We start from the raw sequence: 20,995 nt of genomic DNA, 5'->3' as shown, positions 1-20,995 counted from the left end.
CAGAATTTATACAACACTCAGATAGACAGGCCTGTAAATACCCCAGGGAACTGTGTACACAGAATATATACAACACTCAGATAGACAGGTCTGTAAATACCCCAGGGAACTGTGTACACAGAATATATACAACACTCAGATAGACAGGCCTGTAAATGCCCCAGGGAACTGTGTACACAGAATATATACAACACTCAGATAGACAGGTCTGTAAATACCCCAGGGAACTGTGTACACAGAATATATACAACACTCAGATACACAGGCCTGTAAATACCCCAGGGAACTGTGTACACAGAATATAGACAACACTCAGATACACAGGCCTGTAAATACCCCAGGGAACTGTGTACACAGAATATATACAACACTCAGATAGACAGGCCTGTAAATACCCCAGGGAACTGTGTACACAGAATATATACAACACTCAGATACACAGGTCTGTAAATACCCCAGGGAACTGTGTACAGAGAATATATACAACACTCAGATAGACAGGTCTGTAAATACCCCAGGGAACTGTGTACACAGAATATATACAACACTCAGATAGACAGGTCTGTAAATACCCCAGGGAACTGTGTACACAGAATATATACAACACTCAGATAGACAGGTCTGTAAATACCCCAGGGAACTGTGTACACAGAATATATACAACACTCATACACAGGCCTGTAAATACCCCAGAGAACTGTGTACACAGAATATATACAACACTCAGATACACAGGCCTGTAGATACCCCAGGTAACTGTGTACACAGAATATATACAACACTCAGATAGACAGGCCTGTAAATACCCCAGGGAACTGTGTACACAGAATATATACAACACTCAGATACACTGGTCTGTAAATACCCCAGGGAACTGTGTACACAGAATATATACAACACTCAGATAGACAGGCCTGTAAATACCCCAGGGAACTGTGTACACAGAATATATACAACACTCAGATAGACAGGCCTGTAAATACCCCAGAGAACAGTGTACACAGAATATATACAACACTCAGATAGACAGGCCTGTAAATACCCCAGAGAACTGTGTACACAGAATATATACAACACTCAGATAGACAGGCCTGTAAATACCCCAGGGAACTGTGTACACAGAATATATACAACACTCAGATAGACAGGTCTGTAAATACCCCAGGGAACTGTGTACACAGAATATATACAACACTCAGATACACAGGCCTGTAAATACCCCAGGGAACTGTGTACACAATATATACAACACTCAGATAGACAGACCTGTAAATACCCCAGAGAACTGTGTACACAGAATATATACAACACTCAGATAGACAGGCCTGTAAATACCCCAGGGAACTGTGTACACAGAATATATACAACACTCAGATACACAGGCCTGTAAATACCCCAGGGAACTGTGCACACAATATATACAACACTCAGATAGACAGACCTGTAAATACCCCAGAGAACTGTGTACACAGAATATATACAACACTCAGATAGACAGGCCTGTAAATACCCCAGGGAACTGTGTACACAGAATATATACAACACTCAGATAGACAGGTCTGTAAATACCCCAGGGAACTGTGTACACAGAATATATACAACACTCAGATAGACAGGCCTGTAAATACCCCAGGGAACTGTGTACACAGAATATATACAACACTCAGATAGACAGGTCTGTAAATACCCCAGGGAACTGTGTACACAGAATATATACAACACTCAGATACACAGGCCTGTAAATACCCCAGAGAACTGTGTACACAGAATATATACAACACTCAGATAGACAGGTCTGTAAATACCCCAGGGAACTGTGTACAGAGAATATATACAACACTCAGATAGACAGGCCTGTAAATACCCCAGGGAACTGTGTACACAGAATATATACAACACTCAGATAGACAGACCTGTAAATACCCCAGGTAACTGTGTACACAGAATATATACAACACTCAGATAGACAGGCCTGTAAATACCCCAGGGAACTGTGTACACAGAATATATACAACACTCCGATAGACAGGTCTGTAAATACCCCAGGGAACTGTGTACACAGAATATATACAACACTCAGATACACAGGCCTGTAAATACCCCAGGGAACTGTGTACACAGAATATATACAACACTCAGATAGACAGGCCTGTAAATACCCCAGGGAACTGTGTACAGAGAAGATACACAACACTCAGATACACAGGTCTGTAAATACCCCAGGGAACGGTGTACACAGAATATATACAACACTCAGATAGACAGGTCTGTAAATACCCCAGGGAACTGTGTACACAGAATATATACAACACTCAGATAGACAGGCCTGTAAATACCCCAGGGAACTGTGTACACAGAATATATACAACACTCAGATACACAGGCCTGTAAATACCCCAGGGAACTGTGTACACAGAATATATACAACACTCAGATAGACACGTCTGTAAATACCCCAGGGAACTGTGTACAGAGAATATATACAACACTCAGATACACAGGTCTGTAAATACCCCAGGGAACTGTGTACACAGAATATATACAACACTCAGATAGACAGGTCTGTAAATACCCCAGGGAACTGTGTACAGAGAATATATACAACACTCAGATAGACAGGTCTGTAAATACCCCAGGGAACTGTGTACACAGAATATATACAACACTCAGATAGACAGGCCTGTAAATACCCCAGGGAACTGTGTACACAGAATATATACAACACTCAGATAGACAGACCTGTAAATACCCCAGGGAACTGTGTACACAGAATATATACAACACTCAGATAGACAGGCCTGTAAATACCCCAGGGAACTGTGTACACAGAATATATACAACACTCCGATAGACAGGTCTGTAAATACCCCAGGGAACTGTGTACACAGAATATATACAACACTCAGATACACAGGCCTGTAAATACCCCAGGGAACTGTGTACACAGAATATATACAACACTCAGATAGACAGGCCTGTAAATACCCCAGGGAACTGTGTACAGAGAATATACACAACACTCAGATAGACACGTCTGTAAATACCCCAGGGAACTGTGTACAGAGAATATATACAACACTCAGATAGACAGGCCTGTAAATACCCCAGGGAACTGTGTACAGAGAATATACACAACACTCAGATAGACAGGTCTGTAAATACCCCAGGGAAAAGTGTACACAGAATATATACAACACTCAGATAGACAGGCCTGTAAATACCCCAGGGAACTGTGTACACAGAATATATACAACAATCAGATAGACAGGCCTGTAAATACCCCAGGGAACTGTGTACAGAGAATATACACAACACTCAGATACACAGGTCTGTAAATACCCCAGGGAACTGTGTACACAGAATATATACAACACTCAGATAGACAGGTCTGTAAATACCCCAGGGAACTGTGTACACAGAATATATACAACACTCAGATAGACAGGCCTGTAAATACCCCAGGGAACTGTGTACACAGAATATATACAACACTCAGATACACAGGCCTGTAAATACCCCAGGGAACTGTGTACACAGAATATATACAACACTCAGATAGACACGTCTGTAAATACCCCAGGGAACTGTGTACAGAGAATATATACAACACTCAGATACACAGGTCTGTAAATACCCCAGGGAACTGTGTACACAGAATATATACAACACTCAGATAGACAGGTCTGTAAATACCCCAGGGAACTGTGTACAGAGAATATATACAACACTCAGATAGACAGGTCTGTAAATACCCCAGGGAACTGTGTACAGAGAATATACACAACACTCAGATAGACAGGTCTGTAAATACCCCAGAGAACTGTGTACAGAGAATATATACAACACTCAGATAGACAGGTCTGTAAATACCCCAGTGAACTGTGTACACAGAATATATACAACACTCAGATAGACAGGCCTGTAAATACCCCAGGGAACTGTGTACACAGAATATATACAACACTCAGATAGACAGGCCTGTAAATACCCCAGAGAACTGTGTACAGAGAATATATACAACACTCAGATAGACAGGTCTGTAAATACCCCAGTGAACTGTGTACACAGAATTTATACAACACTCAGATAGACAGGCCTGTAAATACCCCAGGGAACTGTGTACACAGAATATATACAACACTCAGATAGACAGGTCTGTAAATACCCCAGGGAACTGTGTACACAGAATATATACAACACTCAGATAGACAGGCCTGTAAATGCCCCAGGGAACTGTGTACACAGAATATATACAACACTCAGATAGACAGGTCTGTAAATACCCCAGGGAACTGTGTACACAGAATATATACAACACTCAGATACACAGGCCTGTAAATACCCCAGGGAACTGTGTACACAGAATATAGACAACACTCAGATACACAGGCCTGTAAATACCCCAGGGAACTGTGTACACAGAATATATACAACACTCAGATAGACAGGCCTGTAAATACCCCAGGGAACTGTGTACACAGAATATATACAACACTCAGATACACAGGTCTGTAAATACCCCAGGGAACTGTGTACAGAGAATATATACAACACTCAGATAGACAGGTCTGTAAATACCCCAGGGAACTGTGTACACAGAATATATACAACACTCAGATAGACAGGTCTGTAAATACCCCAGGGAACTGTGTACACAGAATATATACAACACTCAGATAGACAGGTCTGTAAATACCCCAGGGAACTGTGTACACAGAATATATACAACACTCAGATAGGTCTGTAAATGCCCCAGGGAACTGTGTACACAGAATATATACAACACTCAGATACACAGGTCTGTAAATACCCCAGGGAACTGTGTACACAGAATATATACAACACTCAGATAGACAGGTCTGTAAATACCCCAGGGAACTGTGTACACAGAATATATACAACACTCAGATAGACAGGTCTGTAAATACCCCAGGGAACTGTGTACACAGAATATATACAACACTCAGATACACAGGCCTGTAAATACCCAGGGAACTGTGTACACAGAATATATACAACACTCAGATAGACAGGCCTGTAAATACCCCAAGGAACTGTGTACACAGAATATATACAACACTCAGATAGACAGGCCCTGTAAATACCCCAGGGAACTGTGTACACAGAATATATACAACACTCAGATACACAGGCCTGTAAATACCCCAGGGAACTGTGTACACAGAATATATACAACACTCAGACAGGTCTGTAAATACCCCAGGGAACTGTGTACAGAGAATATATACAACACTCAGATAGACAGGCCTGTAAATACCCCAGGGAACTGTGTACAGAGAATATATACAACACTCAGATACACAGGCCTGTAAATACCCCAGGGAACTGTGTACACAGAATATATATAACACTCAGATAGACAGGCCTGTAAATACCCCAGAGAACTGTGTACAGAGAATATATACAACACTCAGATAGACAGGTCTGTAAATACCCCAGGGAACTGTGTACACAGAATATATACAACACTCAGATACACAGGCCTGTAAATACCCAGGGAACTGTGTACACAGAATATATACAACACTCAGATACACAGGCCTGTAAATACACCAGGGAACTGTGTACACAGAATATATACAACACTCAGATAGACAGGTCTGTAAATACCCCAGGGAACTGTGTACACAGAATATATACAACACTCAGATACACAGGCCTGTAAATACCCCAGGGAACTGTGTACACAGAATATATACAACACTCAGATACACAGGTCTGTAAATACCCCAGGGAACTGTGTACACAGAATATATACAACACTCAGATAGACAGGTCTGTAAATACCCCAGGGAACTGTGTACACAGAATATATACAACACTCAGATAGACAGGTCTGTAAATACCCCAGGGAACTGTGTACACAGAATATATACAACACTCAGATACACAGGCCTGTAAATACCCCAGGGAACTGTGTACACAGAATATATACAACACTCAGATAGACAGGCCTGTAAATACCCAAGGGAACTGTGTACAGAGAATATATACAACACTCAGATACACAGGCCTGTAAATACCCCAGGGAACTGTGTACACAGAATATATACAACACTCAGATAGACAGGCCTGTAAATACCCCAGGGAACTGTGTACACAGAATATATACAACACTCCGATAGACAGGCCTGTAAATACCCCAGGGAACTGTGTACACAGAATATATACAACACTCAGATAGACAGGCCTGTAAATACCCCAGGGAACTGTGTACACAGAATATATACAACACTCAGATACACAGGCCTGTAAATACCCCAGGGAACTGTGTACACAGAATATATACAACACTCAGATAGACAGGCCTGTAAATACCCCAGGGAACTGTGTACACAGAATATATACAACACTCAGATACACAGGCCTGTAAATACCCCAGGGAACTGTGTACACAGAATATATACAACACTCAGATACACAGGCCTGTAAATACCCCAGGGACCTGTGTACACAGAATATATACAACACTCAGATAGACAGGTCTGTAAATACCCCAGGGAACTGTGTAGACAGAATATATACAACACTCAGATAGACAGGTCTGTAAATACCCCAGGGAACTGTGTACACAATATATACAACACTCAGATAGACAGACCTGTAAATGCCCCAGGGAACTGTGTACACAGAATATATACAACACTCAGATAGACAGGCCTGTAAATACCCCAGGGAACTGTGTACACAGAATATATACAACACTCAGATACACAGGTCTGTAATTACCCCAGGGAACTGTGTACACAGAATATATACAACACTCAGATACACAGGCCTGTAAATACCCCAGGGAACTGTGTACACAGAATATATACAACACTCAGATAGACAGCCCTGTAAATACCCAAGGGAACTGTGTACAGAGAATATATACAACACTCAGATACACAGGCCTGTAAATACCCCAGGGAACTGTGTACACAGAATATATACAACACTCATAGACAGGTCTGTAAATACCCCAGGGAACTGTGTACACAGAATATATACAACACTCAGATAGACAGGTCTGTAAATACCCCAGGGAACTGTGTACACAGAATATATACAACACTCAGATACACAGGCCTGTAAATACCCCAGAGAACTGTGTACACAGAATATATACAACACTCAGATAGACAGCCCTGTAAATACCCAAGGGAACTGTGTACAGAGAATATATACAACACTCAGATACACAGGCCTGTAAATACCCCAGGGAACTGTGTACACAGAATATATACAACACTCATAGACAGGTCTATAAATACCCCAGGGAACTGTGTACACAGAATATATACAACACTCAGATAGACAGGTCTGTAAATACCCCAGGGAACTGTGTACACAGAATATATACAACACTCAGATACACAGGTCTGTAAATACCCCAGGGAACTGTGTACACAGAATATATACAACACTCAGATACACAGGCCTGTAAATACCCCAGGGAACTGTGTACACAGAATATATACAACACTCAGATAGACAGCCCTGTAAATACCCAAGGGAACTGTGTACAGAGAATATATACAACACTCAGATACACAGGCCTGTAAATACCCCAGGGAACTGTGTACACAGAATATATACAACACTCATAGACAGGTCTGTAAATACCCCAGGGAACTGTGTACACAGAATATATACAACACTCAGATAGACAGGTCTGTAAATACCCCAGGGAACTGTGTACACAGAATATATACAACACTCAGATACACAGGCCTGTAAATACCCCAGAGAACTGTGTACACAGAATATATACAACACTCAGATAGACAGGCCTGTAAATACCCCAGGGAACTGTGTACACAGAATATATACAACACTCAGATACACAGGTCTGTAAATACCCCAGGGAACTGTGTACACAGAATATATACAACACTCATAGACAGGTCTGTAAATACCCCAGGGAACTGTGTACACAGAATATATACAACACTCAGATAGACAGGTCTGTAAATACCCCAGGGAACTGTGTACACAGAATATATACAACACTCAGATAGACCGGCCTGTAAATGCCCCAGGGAACTGTGTACACAGAATATATACAACACTCATAGACAGGTCTGTAAATACCCCAGGGAACTGTGTACACAGAATATATACAACACTCAGATAGACAGGTCTGTAAATACCCCAGGGAACTGTGTACACAGAATATATACAACACTCCGATAGATAGGCCTGTAAATACCCCAGGGAACTGTGTACACAGAATATATACAACACTCAGACAGGTCTGTAAATACCCCAGGGAACTGTGTACACAGAATATATACAACACTCAGATACACAGGTCTGTAAATACCCCAGGGAACTGTGTACACAGAATATATACAACACTCAGATAGACAGGCCTGTAAATACCCAAGGGAACTGTGTACAGAGCATATATACAACACTCAGATACACAGGCCTGTAAATACCCCAGGGAACTGTGTACACAGAATATATACAACACTCAGATAGACAGGCCTGTAAATACCCCAGGGAACTGTGTACACAGAATATATACAACACTCAGATAGACAGGTCTGTAAATACCCCAGGGAACTGTGTACACAGAATATATACAACACTCAGATAGACAGGCCTGTAAATACCCAAGGGAACTGTGTACAGAGAATATATACAACACTCAGATAGACAGGCCTGTAAATACCCAAGGGAACTGTGTACAGAGAATATATACAACACTCAGATACACAGGCCTGTAAATACCCCAGGGAACTGTGTACACAGAATATATACAACACTCAGATAGACAGGCCTGTAAATACCCCAGGGAACTGTGTACACAGAATATATACAACACTCAGATACACAGGCCTGTAAATACCCCAGGGAACTGTGTACACAGAATATATACAACACTCAGATAGACAGGCCTGTAAATACCCCAGGGAACTGTGTACACAGAATATATACAACACTCAGATACACAGGCCTGTAAATACCCCAGGGAACTGTGTACACAGAATATATACAACACTCAGATACACAGGCCTGTAAATACCCCAGGGACCTGTGTACACAGAATATATACAACACTCAGATAGACAGGTCTGTAAATACCCCAGGGAACTGTGTACACAGAATATATACAACACTCAGATAGACAGGTCTGTAAATACCCCAGGGAACTGTGTACACAATATATACAACACTCAGATAGACAGACCTGTAAATGCCCCAGGGAACTGTGTACACAGAATATATACAACACTCAGATAGACAGGCCTGTAAATACCCCAGGGAACTGTGTACACAGAATATATACAACACTCAGATACACAGGTCTGTAATTACCCCAGGGAACTGTGTACACAGAATATATACAACACTCAGATACACAGGCCTGTAAATACCCCAGGGAACTGTGTACACAGAATATATACAACACTCAGATAGACAGCCCTGTAAATACCCAAGGGAACTGTGTACAGAGAATATATACAACACTCAGATACACAGGCCTGTAAATACCCCAGGGAACTGTGTACACAGAATATATACAACACTCATAGACAGGTCTGTAAATACCCCAGGGAACTGTGTACACAGAATATATACAACACTCAGATAGACAGGTCTGTAAATACCCCAGGGAACTGTGTACACAGAATATATACAACACTCAGATACACAGGCCTGTAAATACCCCAGAGAACTGTGTACACAGAATATATACAACACTCAGATAGACAGCCCTGTAAATACCCAAGGGAACTGTGTACAGAGAATATATACAACACTCAGATACACAGGCCTGTAAATACCCCAGGGAACTGTGTACACAGAATATATACAACACTCATAGACAGGTCTATAAATACCCCAGGGAACTGTGTACACAGAATATATACAACACTCAGATAGACAGGTCTGTAAATACCCCAGGGAACTGTGTACACAGAATATATACAACACTCAGATACACAGGTCTGTAAATACCCCAGGGAACTGTGTACACAGAATATATACAACACTCAGATACACAGGCCTGTAAATACCCCAGGGAACTGTGTACACAGAATATATACAACACTCAGATAGACAGCCCTGTAAATACCCAAGGGAACTGTGTACAGAGAATATATACAACACTCAGATACACAGGCCTGTAAATACCCCAGGGAACTGTGTACACAGAATATATACAACACTCATAGACAGGTCTGTAAATACCCCAGGGAACTGTGTACACAGAATATATACAACACTCAGATAGACAGGTCTGTAAATACCCCAGGGAACTGTGTACACAGAATATATACAACACTCAGATACACAGGCCTGTAAATACCCCAGAGAACTGTGTACACAGAATATATACAACACTCAGATAGACAGGCCTGTAAATACCCCAGGGAACTGTGTACACAGAATATATACAACACTCAGATACACAGGTCTGTAAATACCCCAGGGAACTGTGTACACAGAATATATACAACACTCATAGACAGGTCTGTAAATACCCCAGGGAACTGTGTACACAGAATATATACAACACTCAGATAGACAGGTCTGTAAATACCCCAGGGAACTGTGTACACAGAATATATACAACACTCAGATAGACCGGCCTGTAAATGCCCCAGGGAACTGTGTACACAGAATATATACAACACTCATAGACAGGTCTGTAAATACCCCAGGGAACTGTGTACACAGAATATATACAACACTCAGATAGACAGGTCTGTAAATACCCCAGGGAACTGTGTACACAGAATATTTACAACACTCAGATAGATAGGTCTGTAAATACCCCAGGGAACTGTGTACACAGAATATATACAACACTCAGATAGACCGGCCTGTAAATGCCCCAGGGAACTGTGTACACAGAATATATACAACACTCAGATACACAGGTCTGTAAATACCCCAGGGAACTGTGTACACAGAATATATACAACACTCAGATAGACAGGCCTGTAAATACCCCAGGGAACTGTGTACACAGAATATATACAACACTCCGATAGATAGGCCTGTAAATACCCCAGGGAACTGTGTACACAGAATATATACAACACTCAGACAGGTCTGTAAATACCCCAGGGAACTGTGTACACAGAATATATACAACACTCAGATACACAGGTCTGTAAATACCCCAGGGAACTGTGTACACAGAATATATACAACACTCAGATAGACAGGTCTGTAAATACCCCAGGGAACTGTGTACACAGAATATATACAACACTCAGATACACAGGTCTGTAAATACCCCAGGGAACTGTGTACACAGAATATATACAACACTCAGATACACAGGTCTGTAAATACCCCAGGGAACTGTGTACACAGAATATATACAACACTCAGATAGACCGGCCTGTAAATGCCCCAGGGAACTGTGTACACAGAATATATACAACACTCAGATACACAGGTCTGTAAATACCCCAGGGAACTGTGTACACAGAATATATACAACACTCAGATACACTGGCCTGTAAATACCCCAGGGAACTGTGTACAGAGAATATATACAACACTCAGATAGACAGGCCTGTAAATACCCCAGGGAACTGTGTACACAGAATATATACAACACTCAGACAGGCCTGTAAATACCCCAGGGAACTGTGTACACAGAATATATACAACACTCAGATAGACAGGCCTGTAAATACGCCAGGGAACTGTGTACACAGAATATATACAACACTCAGATTGACAGGTCTGTAAATACCCCAGGGAACTGTGTACACAGAATATATACAACACTCAGATACACAGGTCTGTAAATACCCCAGGGAACTGTGTACACAGAATATATACAACACTCAGATACACAGGCCTGTAAATACCCCAGGGAACTGTGTACAGAGAATATATACAACACTCAGATACACAGGTCTGTAAATACCCCAGGGAACTGTGTACACAGAATATATACAACACTCAGATAGACAGGCCTGTAAATACCCCAGGGAACTCTGTACACAGAATATATACAACACTCAGATACACAGGCCTGTAAATACCCCAGGGAACTGTGTACACAGAATATATACAACACTCAGATACACAGGCCTGTAAATACCCCAGGGAACTGTGTACACAGAATATATACAACACTCAGATAGACAGGTCTGTAAATACCCCAGGGAACTGTGTACACAGAATATATACAACACTCAGATAGACAGGCCTGTAAATACCCCAGGGAACTGTGTACACAGAATATATACAACACTCAGATAGACAGGTCTGTAAATACCCCAGGGAACTGTGTACACAGAATATATACAACACTCAGATAGACAGGCCTGTAAATACCCCAGGGAACTGTGTACACAGAATATATACAACACTCAGATACACAGGTCTGTAAATACCCCAGGGAACTGTGTGCACAGAATATATACAACACTCAGAAACACAGGCCTGTAAATACCCCAGGGAACTGTGTACACAGAATATATACAACACTCAGACAGGCCTGTAAATACCCCAGGGAACTGTGTGCAGAGAATGTAGAGCAGAAAGATCTTGGAGAGTTGCGGAAGGTGAAGTATTAGTTGAAGTTGGGCGGTGGATCTGATGTCACGTCAGTTTTGTGTTGTGAGGCACGCAGGTGGCCTTATCATTCAGAATGTCGGAATTATGTAAATGTTTATTAAAAGCACTCTGTCTCTGTTTAGCCGTCAGTAGAGTTGTGCTGTTGCTGCTGGGAGCGCTTATCTGAATGGGCAGACCTTGCAATCTTCGCAGCATCGGAGTTAAATGCCTTTCACCGGCTGTTGAATGCTATTCCGAGTGCTGTGTTTCCGTCCAGGCCAAGCTCGCAGTGTTGGGAGGTATCTTGGGAGGGAGGGAATTGTGGTCTCACTTTCCTGAAACGGGTGTGTGAGAGTGTGCTCATGAAGAGTTTCTGATCAATGCGCAGCAAGCTGCCCAGACATTATCGGCTAGCTGCGTGCGAGCCTGAATGCTGGGCTCTCGTGTGTCACCTCATTCTGCCACCCAGCCTCCGTACAACCGGAGCAAAGGTTTAAATGCACAATGACATTCTCGCAGACAGATGCCTTGTTAAATCCCGTTGCCAAAATGACTCCTGTATCTGCGAATTCGCCCCACAGCGCAGAGGCGCAAGGTTGCACCCGCAGAGGCCTCACTCACCCTGGCCACCCTCGCTAACTGCTCTGCAGCTTTTTACGAGCGGGAACGGTTTCTCCCCATCGACGCTGTCCAGCCCCCTCGTGAGTTTGAACATCTCAATCCAATCCCCTCCTCCTCTCCATTCCCAACCTCTCCTCATCACTGAAGTTTCTCATCCCTGGAACGGTCTTGTAATCCTCTCCTGCTCGTCTCTGCAATGTGTTCCCACCCTTCCTGTTGTGTGACCCAGAACTGCTCACAATATTCCAGCTGGGGTCTAACTAGTGACTTGTACTAGTTCAGCAGAACCTCCTAGCTCTTGTACTCTGTGTCCCTATTAATAAAGGCCAGAATATTCCTCACTTTATTCACTGCTCTCTCCACCTGTCCCGGCACCTTCAATGATCCATTCACACCCACAACAGCTCCCTCTGCTCAATTTTACCCCGAATTTTATATTCTCTCCGTGTACTTCCGATCATAATGCATCACCTCACACTTCTCCACATTGGACTGCGTCTGCCCCCTCTCTGCCCACTCCATCCTTTTGAAGTTCTACACTGTCCTCACAGTTTACAATACTTCAAAGTTTCGTATCATCTACAAACTTTGAAATCTTCTCCTGCAGACCAAGACTTAGAGCATTTATATATATATATATATATATCAGGAAAAGCAAGGAGGTTAAATCCTGGGGAACTCCGCTGCAAACCTTTCTCCAGCCCGAGAAACGTACAGTGATTGTTACTCTCTGCTTCCGATCATTCCGCCAATTCTGTTTCCACCTGACTGCTCTCACTTTTATTGCGCGAGGTGTAACTTTCCTTACAAGTCTGCCGTGTGGCACTGCGTTGCATGTCTTCTGAAACTCCCAAGTACACCACATCAACAGCATTCCCCTCATCCACCCTCCCTGTTACCTCCTCAAGAAACTCCCAAGTTAGTTAAACACGATTTCAATGCCGACGTTTCCTAATCAACCCACATTTTTCCATGCGAGTACTAATTATATCCTCCATGCAAATGAGTGGTTAACTTGTTCCGGTAACGTGCGCTCCCTCTGCTCTGCCCAGTATCGGGGACAACAGAACTCAAAATAAGATGTGCTCAGATTTCAAACCTGCAAACTGCTCAGTGTCAAATGGCAGGGTGGGGTTTGAAGCGATCTTGCGTTTACTTTTTAAAATCATCTTTTTATCGGCATTTTCAATACTGTGTCCATTGCCGTTCGTTTTTTGTTTATTGTACAGTACAAAGGTTTTTCCTTGGCTCTCTATACTTACAGTTTGTCACTGTGTGACTTGGCACGCAATCCTCCTAACCCCCCTTCTCCCTAACCCCCCCCTCCTCCGTAGCCCCCCTCTCCCTAACCCCCCCCCCCGCGTCCCTAACGTTCCTCTTTGTCTTTCTTACTTTCCCGTTTCCCCCTCTATGATCGTTGCTGGCCTCGAACAGGTTTTGGAACAGGCTGACGAAGTGCCTCCCAAGTATCCAGGAAGCCTTCCTCTGACCCTCGGACGGCGTATTTAATCTTCTCCAGGTGGAGAGGTTCCGAGAGGGCAGTGAGCCAGGCTGCAGCTGTGGGTGGTGCTGCCGATCGCCAGCCGAGCAGGATTCTCCGGCGTGCGATTAGGGAAGCGAGAGCAAGGGCGTTGGCCCCCTTCCCCATGTGTAACTCTGGCTGCTCCGATACCCCGAAGATTGCCACTATTGGGCATGGCTTCAGACTCACCCCCACAACCCTGGACATTGCCTCGGAGAAGGCTGTCCAGAACCCAGCAGGCTTGGGGCAAGCCCAAAACATGTGGGTGTGGTTGGCCGGGCCCCTCTGGCACCGCTCACATTTGTCCCCCACCTCCGGGAAGAACCTGCTCATTCGGGTTCTGGTCAGGTGCGCTCCGTGCACCACTTTGAGCTGCATTAGGCTGAGCCTTGCGCAGGAGGAGGTGGAGCTCACCCTGCTCAGTGCTTCGCTCCAGAGTCCCCATCCCACCTCTGTCCCCAGTTCGTCCTCCCATTTCCGTCTGGTCTCGTCCACTGGTGTTCGAGCTCTGTCCAGTAGCTGTCCGGATATTTTCCCCCTTATTGTCCGTGTTCGTCAGGTCCTCTGACAGTGTGGTCTCCGGGGCCCAGTGGTTCCCTACTGTCTCACTTCCTGTTGTGTCGGGAGTTCCCATTCCTTCGTCAGTTCGTTCAGTGTCGCTAGTCTGTGCCCTACGTAGAAATCCCTGACTGTCAGTGTGCCCCCATCCTGTCTCCATTTTGTAACGGTGGTGTCTAGCATGGCTGGGGGAATCTGGTCACCGCAGATGGGGGCCATGGGGGCATCTCGGTCAGTCCGAAGTGTTGCCTCGTTTGGCATTAAGCTATCTATCTTCTGGAAGAAGGCCTTGGGGATGACGATTGGTTTGGACATAAACAGGAAGAGGAACCGTGGCAGTACGTTAATTTAGATCGCCAGGGAGACTGGGAGTGCGCTCCACCTCTGTTGGTCCTTTTTGATTTCCTCCACCAGGCTGGTCAGGTTCCACTTGTGGATCTGTGTCCAGTCTCTGGCTATCTGGATCCCCAGGTATCGGAATCGATTTTGGGCTATTTTGAAAGGGAGCCCCTCCAGCTCTGTCCTGTTACCTGCGCTATTTCCCTCGTGGCTGCCTGCTTTCTCAGCTGGTGAACCAGTTGGCGGCCAGCTTTTCCCCCCGTGTCTGACAGAGTTGGTGCAATGCTTGCCTGGTGGGTAGCAGCTTGTTTTCTCTGCGCCTGCAGTTCCGCGGTCAGGGCCTCGGAGTACTTTCTGTCTCGCTCCAAGTTGGAGTCGATGGGCTGCTGCCTGGCCGCCCCCTCTCTTCCCTGCCTCTGCTTGCCTTGCAGGCAAACATTTCCCCTCCGATCGCGGCCTTCAGCGCCTCCCAGGACGTGGAGGGTGAGACCTCCCCGTTTTGATTGCTACTAACCTATTCGCCTCTGGACCACGATGTTTTCTGACAGGAGGCCTTGTCGGCCAGGAGGTCCGTGTCCAGCCTCCATGTGGGCCGCTGCGCCCGGCCCGCCTCCAATCTCACATCCATGTAGTGTGGAGCGAGAGGACTATCGCGGAGTTCTCCGCTCCGACGATCACCATCCTGCATTTGCTGTGTCTCCTGACACTGTTCCATGCCGGCTCGCCCTTGACAAGAACTGGCTGTGAGCTTGTTCGAGAGACATAGCCAACAGCCGAGGAGGCTGGGAACCCTGCTCTTGAACACTGAATGGTGGCCACACACAGCCTCAAAGCCACCACAAGCCCCCCTTGAGGCATGTTTGAAAGGGGGCTGGAGGTGGAAAGGCCTTGAGGGTGTGGGAGCCGCTCTCCGCACCCCGGCCTATTGTTCAGCCTCTGGAGGGAGCCCCCATGTGGGGCTCCCCTGCATCTGCTGCCCGTCTCGCTTTCGGTGGGAGAGATCGTGGGTTTGGAAGGTGCTGAAGAAGGAGTCTTGGGGAAATGTGGACACCTGCGATCACCTCCACTTGTGGTTAGCACTGTTGCTTCACAGCTCCAAGGTTCGATTCCCGGCTCGGGTCACTGTCAGTGCGGAGTCTGCACGTCCTCCCCGTGTCTGCGTGGGTTTCCTCCGGGTGCTCCGGTTTCTCCCACAGTCCAAAGATGTGCAAGTTAGAGGGATTGGCCGTGATAATTGTCCCTTAGTGTCCAAATAGGTGGGGTAGGGTGCTCGTTCAGGGGGCTGGTGCATAATCGATGGGCCGAATGGCCTCATTCTGCCCTGTAAATTCTATGATTTGATGAAATATATCAGCCGTTCCTTCACTGTCGCTGGGTCCAAATCCTGGAGCTCCCTCCCTAACAGCACGGTGGGTGTACCTACGCCTCGGACTGCAGCGACTTCAAGACGGCAGCTCACCCCCAGTTTCTTTTTTTTTTAAATGTAAAAAAATTTTGAGTACCCAATTATTTTTCTTTTTCCAATTAAGGGGCAATTTAGCCTGTTCAATCCACCTACCCTGCACATCTTTGTGTTGTGGGGGTGAAACCCACGCAGACACGGGGAGAATGTGCAAACTCCACACAGACAGTGATTCGGGATCGAACCTGGGTCCTCGGCGCCGCGAGGCAGCAGTGCTAGCCACTGCGCCGTGTGCTGCCCCACCCCCACGTTCTCAAGGGGCAATTAGGGATGGACAATCAACGCTGGGCTACCCAGCGAGGCCCACATCCCGTAAATTAATTTTAAAAATGCTGCAGCAAACCTTGTCCTTCTAGATGGTGGTGGCCGTGGGTTTGGAAGGTGCTGCCTGAGGAACCTCGGTGAGTTCCTGCGGTGAACCTTGTCGATGGTGCAGACGGCTGACACTGTCCATCGGAGGGGGAGGGAGGGAATGTTTGTGGAAGGGACGCCAATCAAGCGGGGCTGCTTTGTCCGGGATGGTGTGGAGCTTCCTGAGTGTTGTTGGAGCTGAGCTCATCCAGGCAAGTGGAGAGTTTTCCATCACACTCCTGACTTGTGCCTTGTCGATGGTGGACAGGCTTTGGGGGGTCAGGAGGTGAGTTACTCCCCGCAGGATTCCCAGCCTCTGACCTGCCCTGGTAGCCACAGTATTAACGTGGCCGGGTCCAGTTCAGTTTCTGATCAATGGGAACCCCCCAGGATGTGGATTGTGGGGAATCAGCGATGGGAATGCCAGTGAATGTCAAGAGGCGATGGTTAGATCCTCCCTTGTAGGAGATGGTCATTGCCCGGGGCTTGTGTGGTGTGAATGTAACTTGTCACTTGTCAGCCCCGAGCCTGGATATTGTCCAGGCCTTGATGCTCACACAGTTGACAGCACCCTGATCAGAGTTGTTGTGAAGGGGACAAATTGGACAGGAGTTTGATGGTGTCATTGTAATTGTTGATTCAGAGGAATTGTTGTGGAGATTACCAGAGATACTGCTCCAACTGTGTGATGGAGAATTCGCAACCCACAGCTTCGTATCACATCTGGACAGGGACTGATTCAGTGCCTGAGGAGTGGCGAATGGTGCTGACCATTGTGCAGTCATCAGCGAACACCCCCACTTCTCACCTTGTGATGGAAGGGAGGTCATTGATGGAGCAGCTGAAGATGGTTGGGGCCTCGGACACGACCCTGAGGAACTCCTGCAGTGATGTCCTGGAGCGGAGAGGTCTGACCTCCAACCATCTTCCTTTGTGCCGGGTCTGACTCCAACCAGCGGAGAGATTTCCCCGATCTCCATTGGCTCCAGTATTGACTCTGATGTTCCAGTTCCCCCTCAGCATTGACCGCATTCTTCTTTAACTTTTCTCTTCTTCTTTCTCCTACAGATCTCAGCAAATGCCTCTCGGCAAGACAGAAACTGGAGGCTCAGGTGACTGAGAACACGATTGTTAAGGAGGTGAGGCACAGTCTGTCCCTCGCGCAGCGCCGGCTGTCCCTCGCGCAGCGCCGGCTGTCCCTCGCGCAGCGCCCGCTGTCCCTCGCGCAGCGCCCGCTGTCCCTCGCGCAGCGCCCGCTGTCCCTCGCGCAGCGCCCGCTGTCCCTCGCGCAGCGCCCGCTGTCCCTCGCGCAGCGCCCGCTGTCCCTCGCGCAGCGCCCGCTGTCCCTCGCGCAGCGCCCGCTGTCCCTCGCGCAGCGCCCGCTGTCCCTCGCGCAGCGCCCGCTGTCCCTCGCGCAGCGCCCGCTGTCCCTCGCGCAGCGCCCGCTGTCCCTCGCGCAGCGCCCGCTGTCCCTCGCGCAGCGCCCGCTGTCCCTCTGCACGAGGTGGAGAGGACCTTTCTGCTGCCCACCTGCTTCTGCCTAATTTGAGTTTTCTCCTTCCCCTCAGGAGTTGGACTTGTTGGAATCGACAAACAGCGTTTTCAAGTTGATTGGCCCCGTTCTCGTCAAGCAGGACCTGGAGGAAGCAAAGTCGACCGTCGCCAAACGGTTGGAATACATCAACGGAGAAATGTTAGTGAGCAGCTTCGACGGCACCGAGTGTCTGATTCGGTGATCCGGTTTCAGAGCAAACATTTAATCCAGATCATTATCCCATCACGATTTACACTGCACCGCACTGAATTTCCTCACAACTGCACCGTCCGTGCAAACCAGCCTCCCGTCTCCGACCTCCCGTCTCCGACCTCCCGTCTCCGACCTCCCGTCTCCGACCTCCCGTCTCCGACCTCCCGTCTCCGACCTCCCGTCTCCGACCTCCCGTCTCCGACCTCCCGTCTCCGACCTCCCGTCTCCGACCTCCCGTCTCCGACCTGCCGTCTCCGACCTGCCGTCTCCGACCTGCCGTCTCCGACCTCCCGTCTCCGACCTGCCGTCTCCGACCTGCCGTCTCCGACCTGCCGTCTCCGACCTGCCGTCTCCGACCTGCCGTCTCCGACCTGCCGTCTCCGACCTGCCGTCTCCGACCTGCCGTCTCCGACCTGCCGTCTCCGACCTGCCGTCTCCGACCTGCCGTCTCCGACCTGCCGTCTCCGACCTGCCGTCTCCGACCTGCCGTCTCCGACCTGCCGTCTCCGACCTCCCGTCTCCGACCTCCCGTCTCCAGGTTCCCAGAGTGTGGTCCGTTCTCATCACCCGGGAACGTTTGAATCCCTCCAATCAGCTCTCTGCCCCAGTGCAGCTCTTACCGAAGTCACAAATCTCATCCGGTGTGACTGTGACGAGGGTAAACTTTCCCCCCCCCTCCCCCCCCACCCCTGCTCCCTCCCCCCGCCCCTGCTCCCTCCCCCCTCCCCCCCTGCTCCCTCCCCCCTCCCCCCCTGCTCCCGCCCCCTCCCCCCTGCTCCCGCCCCCTCCCCCCTGCTCCCACCCTCCCCCCTGCTCCCGCCCCCCCCTCCCCCCGCCCCTGCTCCCGCCTCCCCCCGCCCCTGCTCCCGCCCCCCTCCCCCTGCCCCCCCCCCCCCCCCCCCCCCTCCCTCCGCCCCCGCCCCTCCCCCGCATTACAAACCAGCTGCTAAGCCCACTGTGCGATTAGAATGTTTGGGATTGTCCATCCCAGAGGATTGTGGGAGCTCCGTCGATGAGTATATTCCACTCTGCGATTGGCAGATATTTGGCCCCCCGGGGGATTACGGGATATGGGGAGCGAGCGGGAAATTGGAGTTGGATCCCGAGATCAGCCATGACGGGATTGAATGGGATTGACGGGCCGAATGGTCCACTCCTGCACCTATTTCTTACGTTGTACCGTTTTTCATTTTTCAGAAAACGGTATGAAGGACAGATGAAGGATTTGGAAAATAAATCTGAGCTGAAACGGGAAACGCTGTCCAAACTGCAGCAGGATTTTCAGAAAGCCCAGGGGAAGACCCCCGCCAAAGTGTGACAATCCCCCCCCCCCCCCCCCCCCCCAACTGCAGCCCCGCACGACCACCGCCCCTCGGCACCCTCCCCTCACCGCCCCCCCCTCCCCCCGCCCCCCAACTGCAGCCCCGCACGACCACCGCCCATCAGCACCCTCCCCTCACCGCCCCCCCCCCTCCCCCCGCCCCCCAACTGCAGCCCCGCACGACCACCGCCCCTCGGCACCCTCCCCTCAAGCCAATTCCTTAACCATCAACTCGAGATTGAGTAGATTACTCGGCAGATTTGTAAACGCAAACCATATTCCACCACGGGAAATATTAGTCAACAGCCTGGCGGTGAATGAGTTAAGATTGGAGTCCTCAAACAAGTCCTTTCTGGTCACGCTTGTTTTCTGTGCTTTTTTATATTAAATCTATTGAAACTTGGGAAGTGTCTCTATTTATTCCTCGTTGTTTCAGTACGGACTGGAGTCAGTGTCACATTCCTAACTCAGTACGGACTGGAGTCAGTGTCACATTCCTAACTCAGTACGGACTGGAGTCAGTGTCACATT

General features: G+C 47.5%; 1 protein-coding gene across 1 annotated transcript in view; it reads left to right on the top strand.

Annotated features, from left to right (window-relative positions):
- The window catches only part of LOC140390599 (prefoldin subunit 6-like), a 30,039-nt gene extending 9,539 nt beyond the window's left edge, over window positions 1-20,500 (top strand). Inside the window, exons 2-4 of the mRNA XM_072475823.1 lie at window positions 18,465-18,535; window positions 18,965-19,089; window positions 20,341-20,500. Of these exons, the coding sequence (XP_072331924.1) occupies window positions 18,465-18,535; window positions 18,965-19,089; window positions 20,341-20,461 (317 nt within the window). The 3' untranslated portion in view covers window positions 20,462-20,500. The remainder of the gene's footprint in view (window positions 1-18,464; window positions 18,536-18,964; window positions 19,090-20,340) is intronic.
- The last annotated feature ends 495 nt before the right edge of the window (window positions 20,501-20,995 follow it).

This window comes from Scyliorhinus torazame, chromosome 14 (genome assembly GCF_047496885.1).
Source record: "Scyliorhinus torazame isolate Kashiwa2021f chromosome 14, sScyTor2.1, whole genome shotgun sequence".
NCBI lineage: Eukaryota > Metazoa > Chordata > Chondrichthyes > Carcharhiniformes > Scyliorhinidae > Scyliorhinus > Scyliorhinus torazame.
This window is presented reverse-complemented; position numbering and strand designations above follow the sequence as displayed.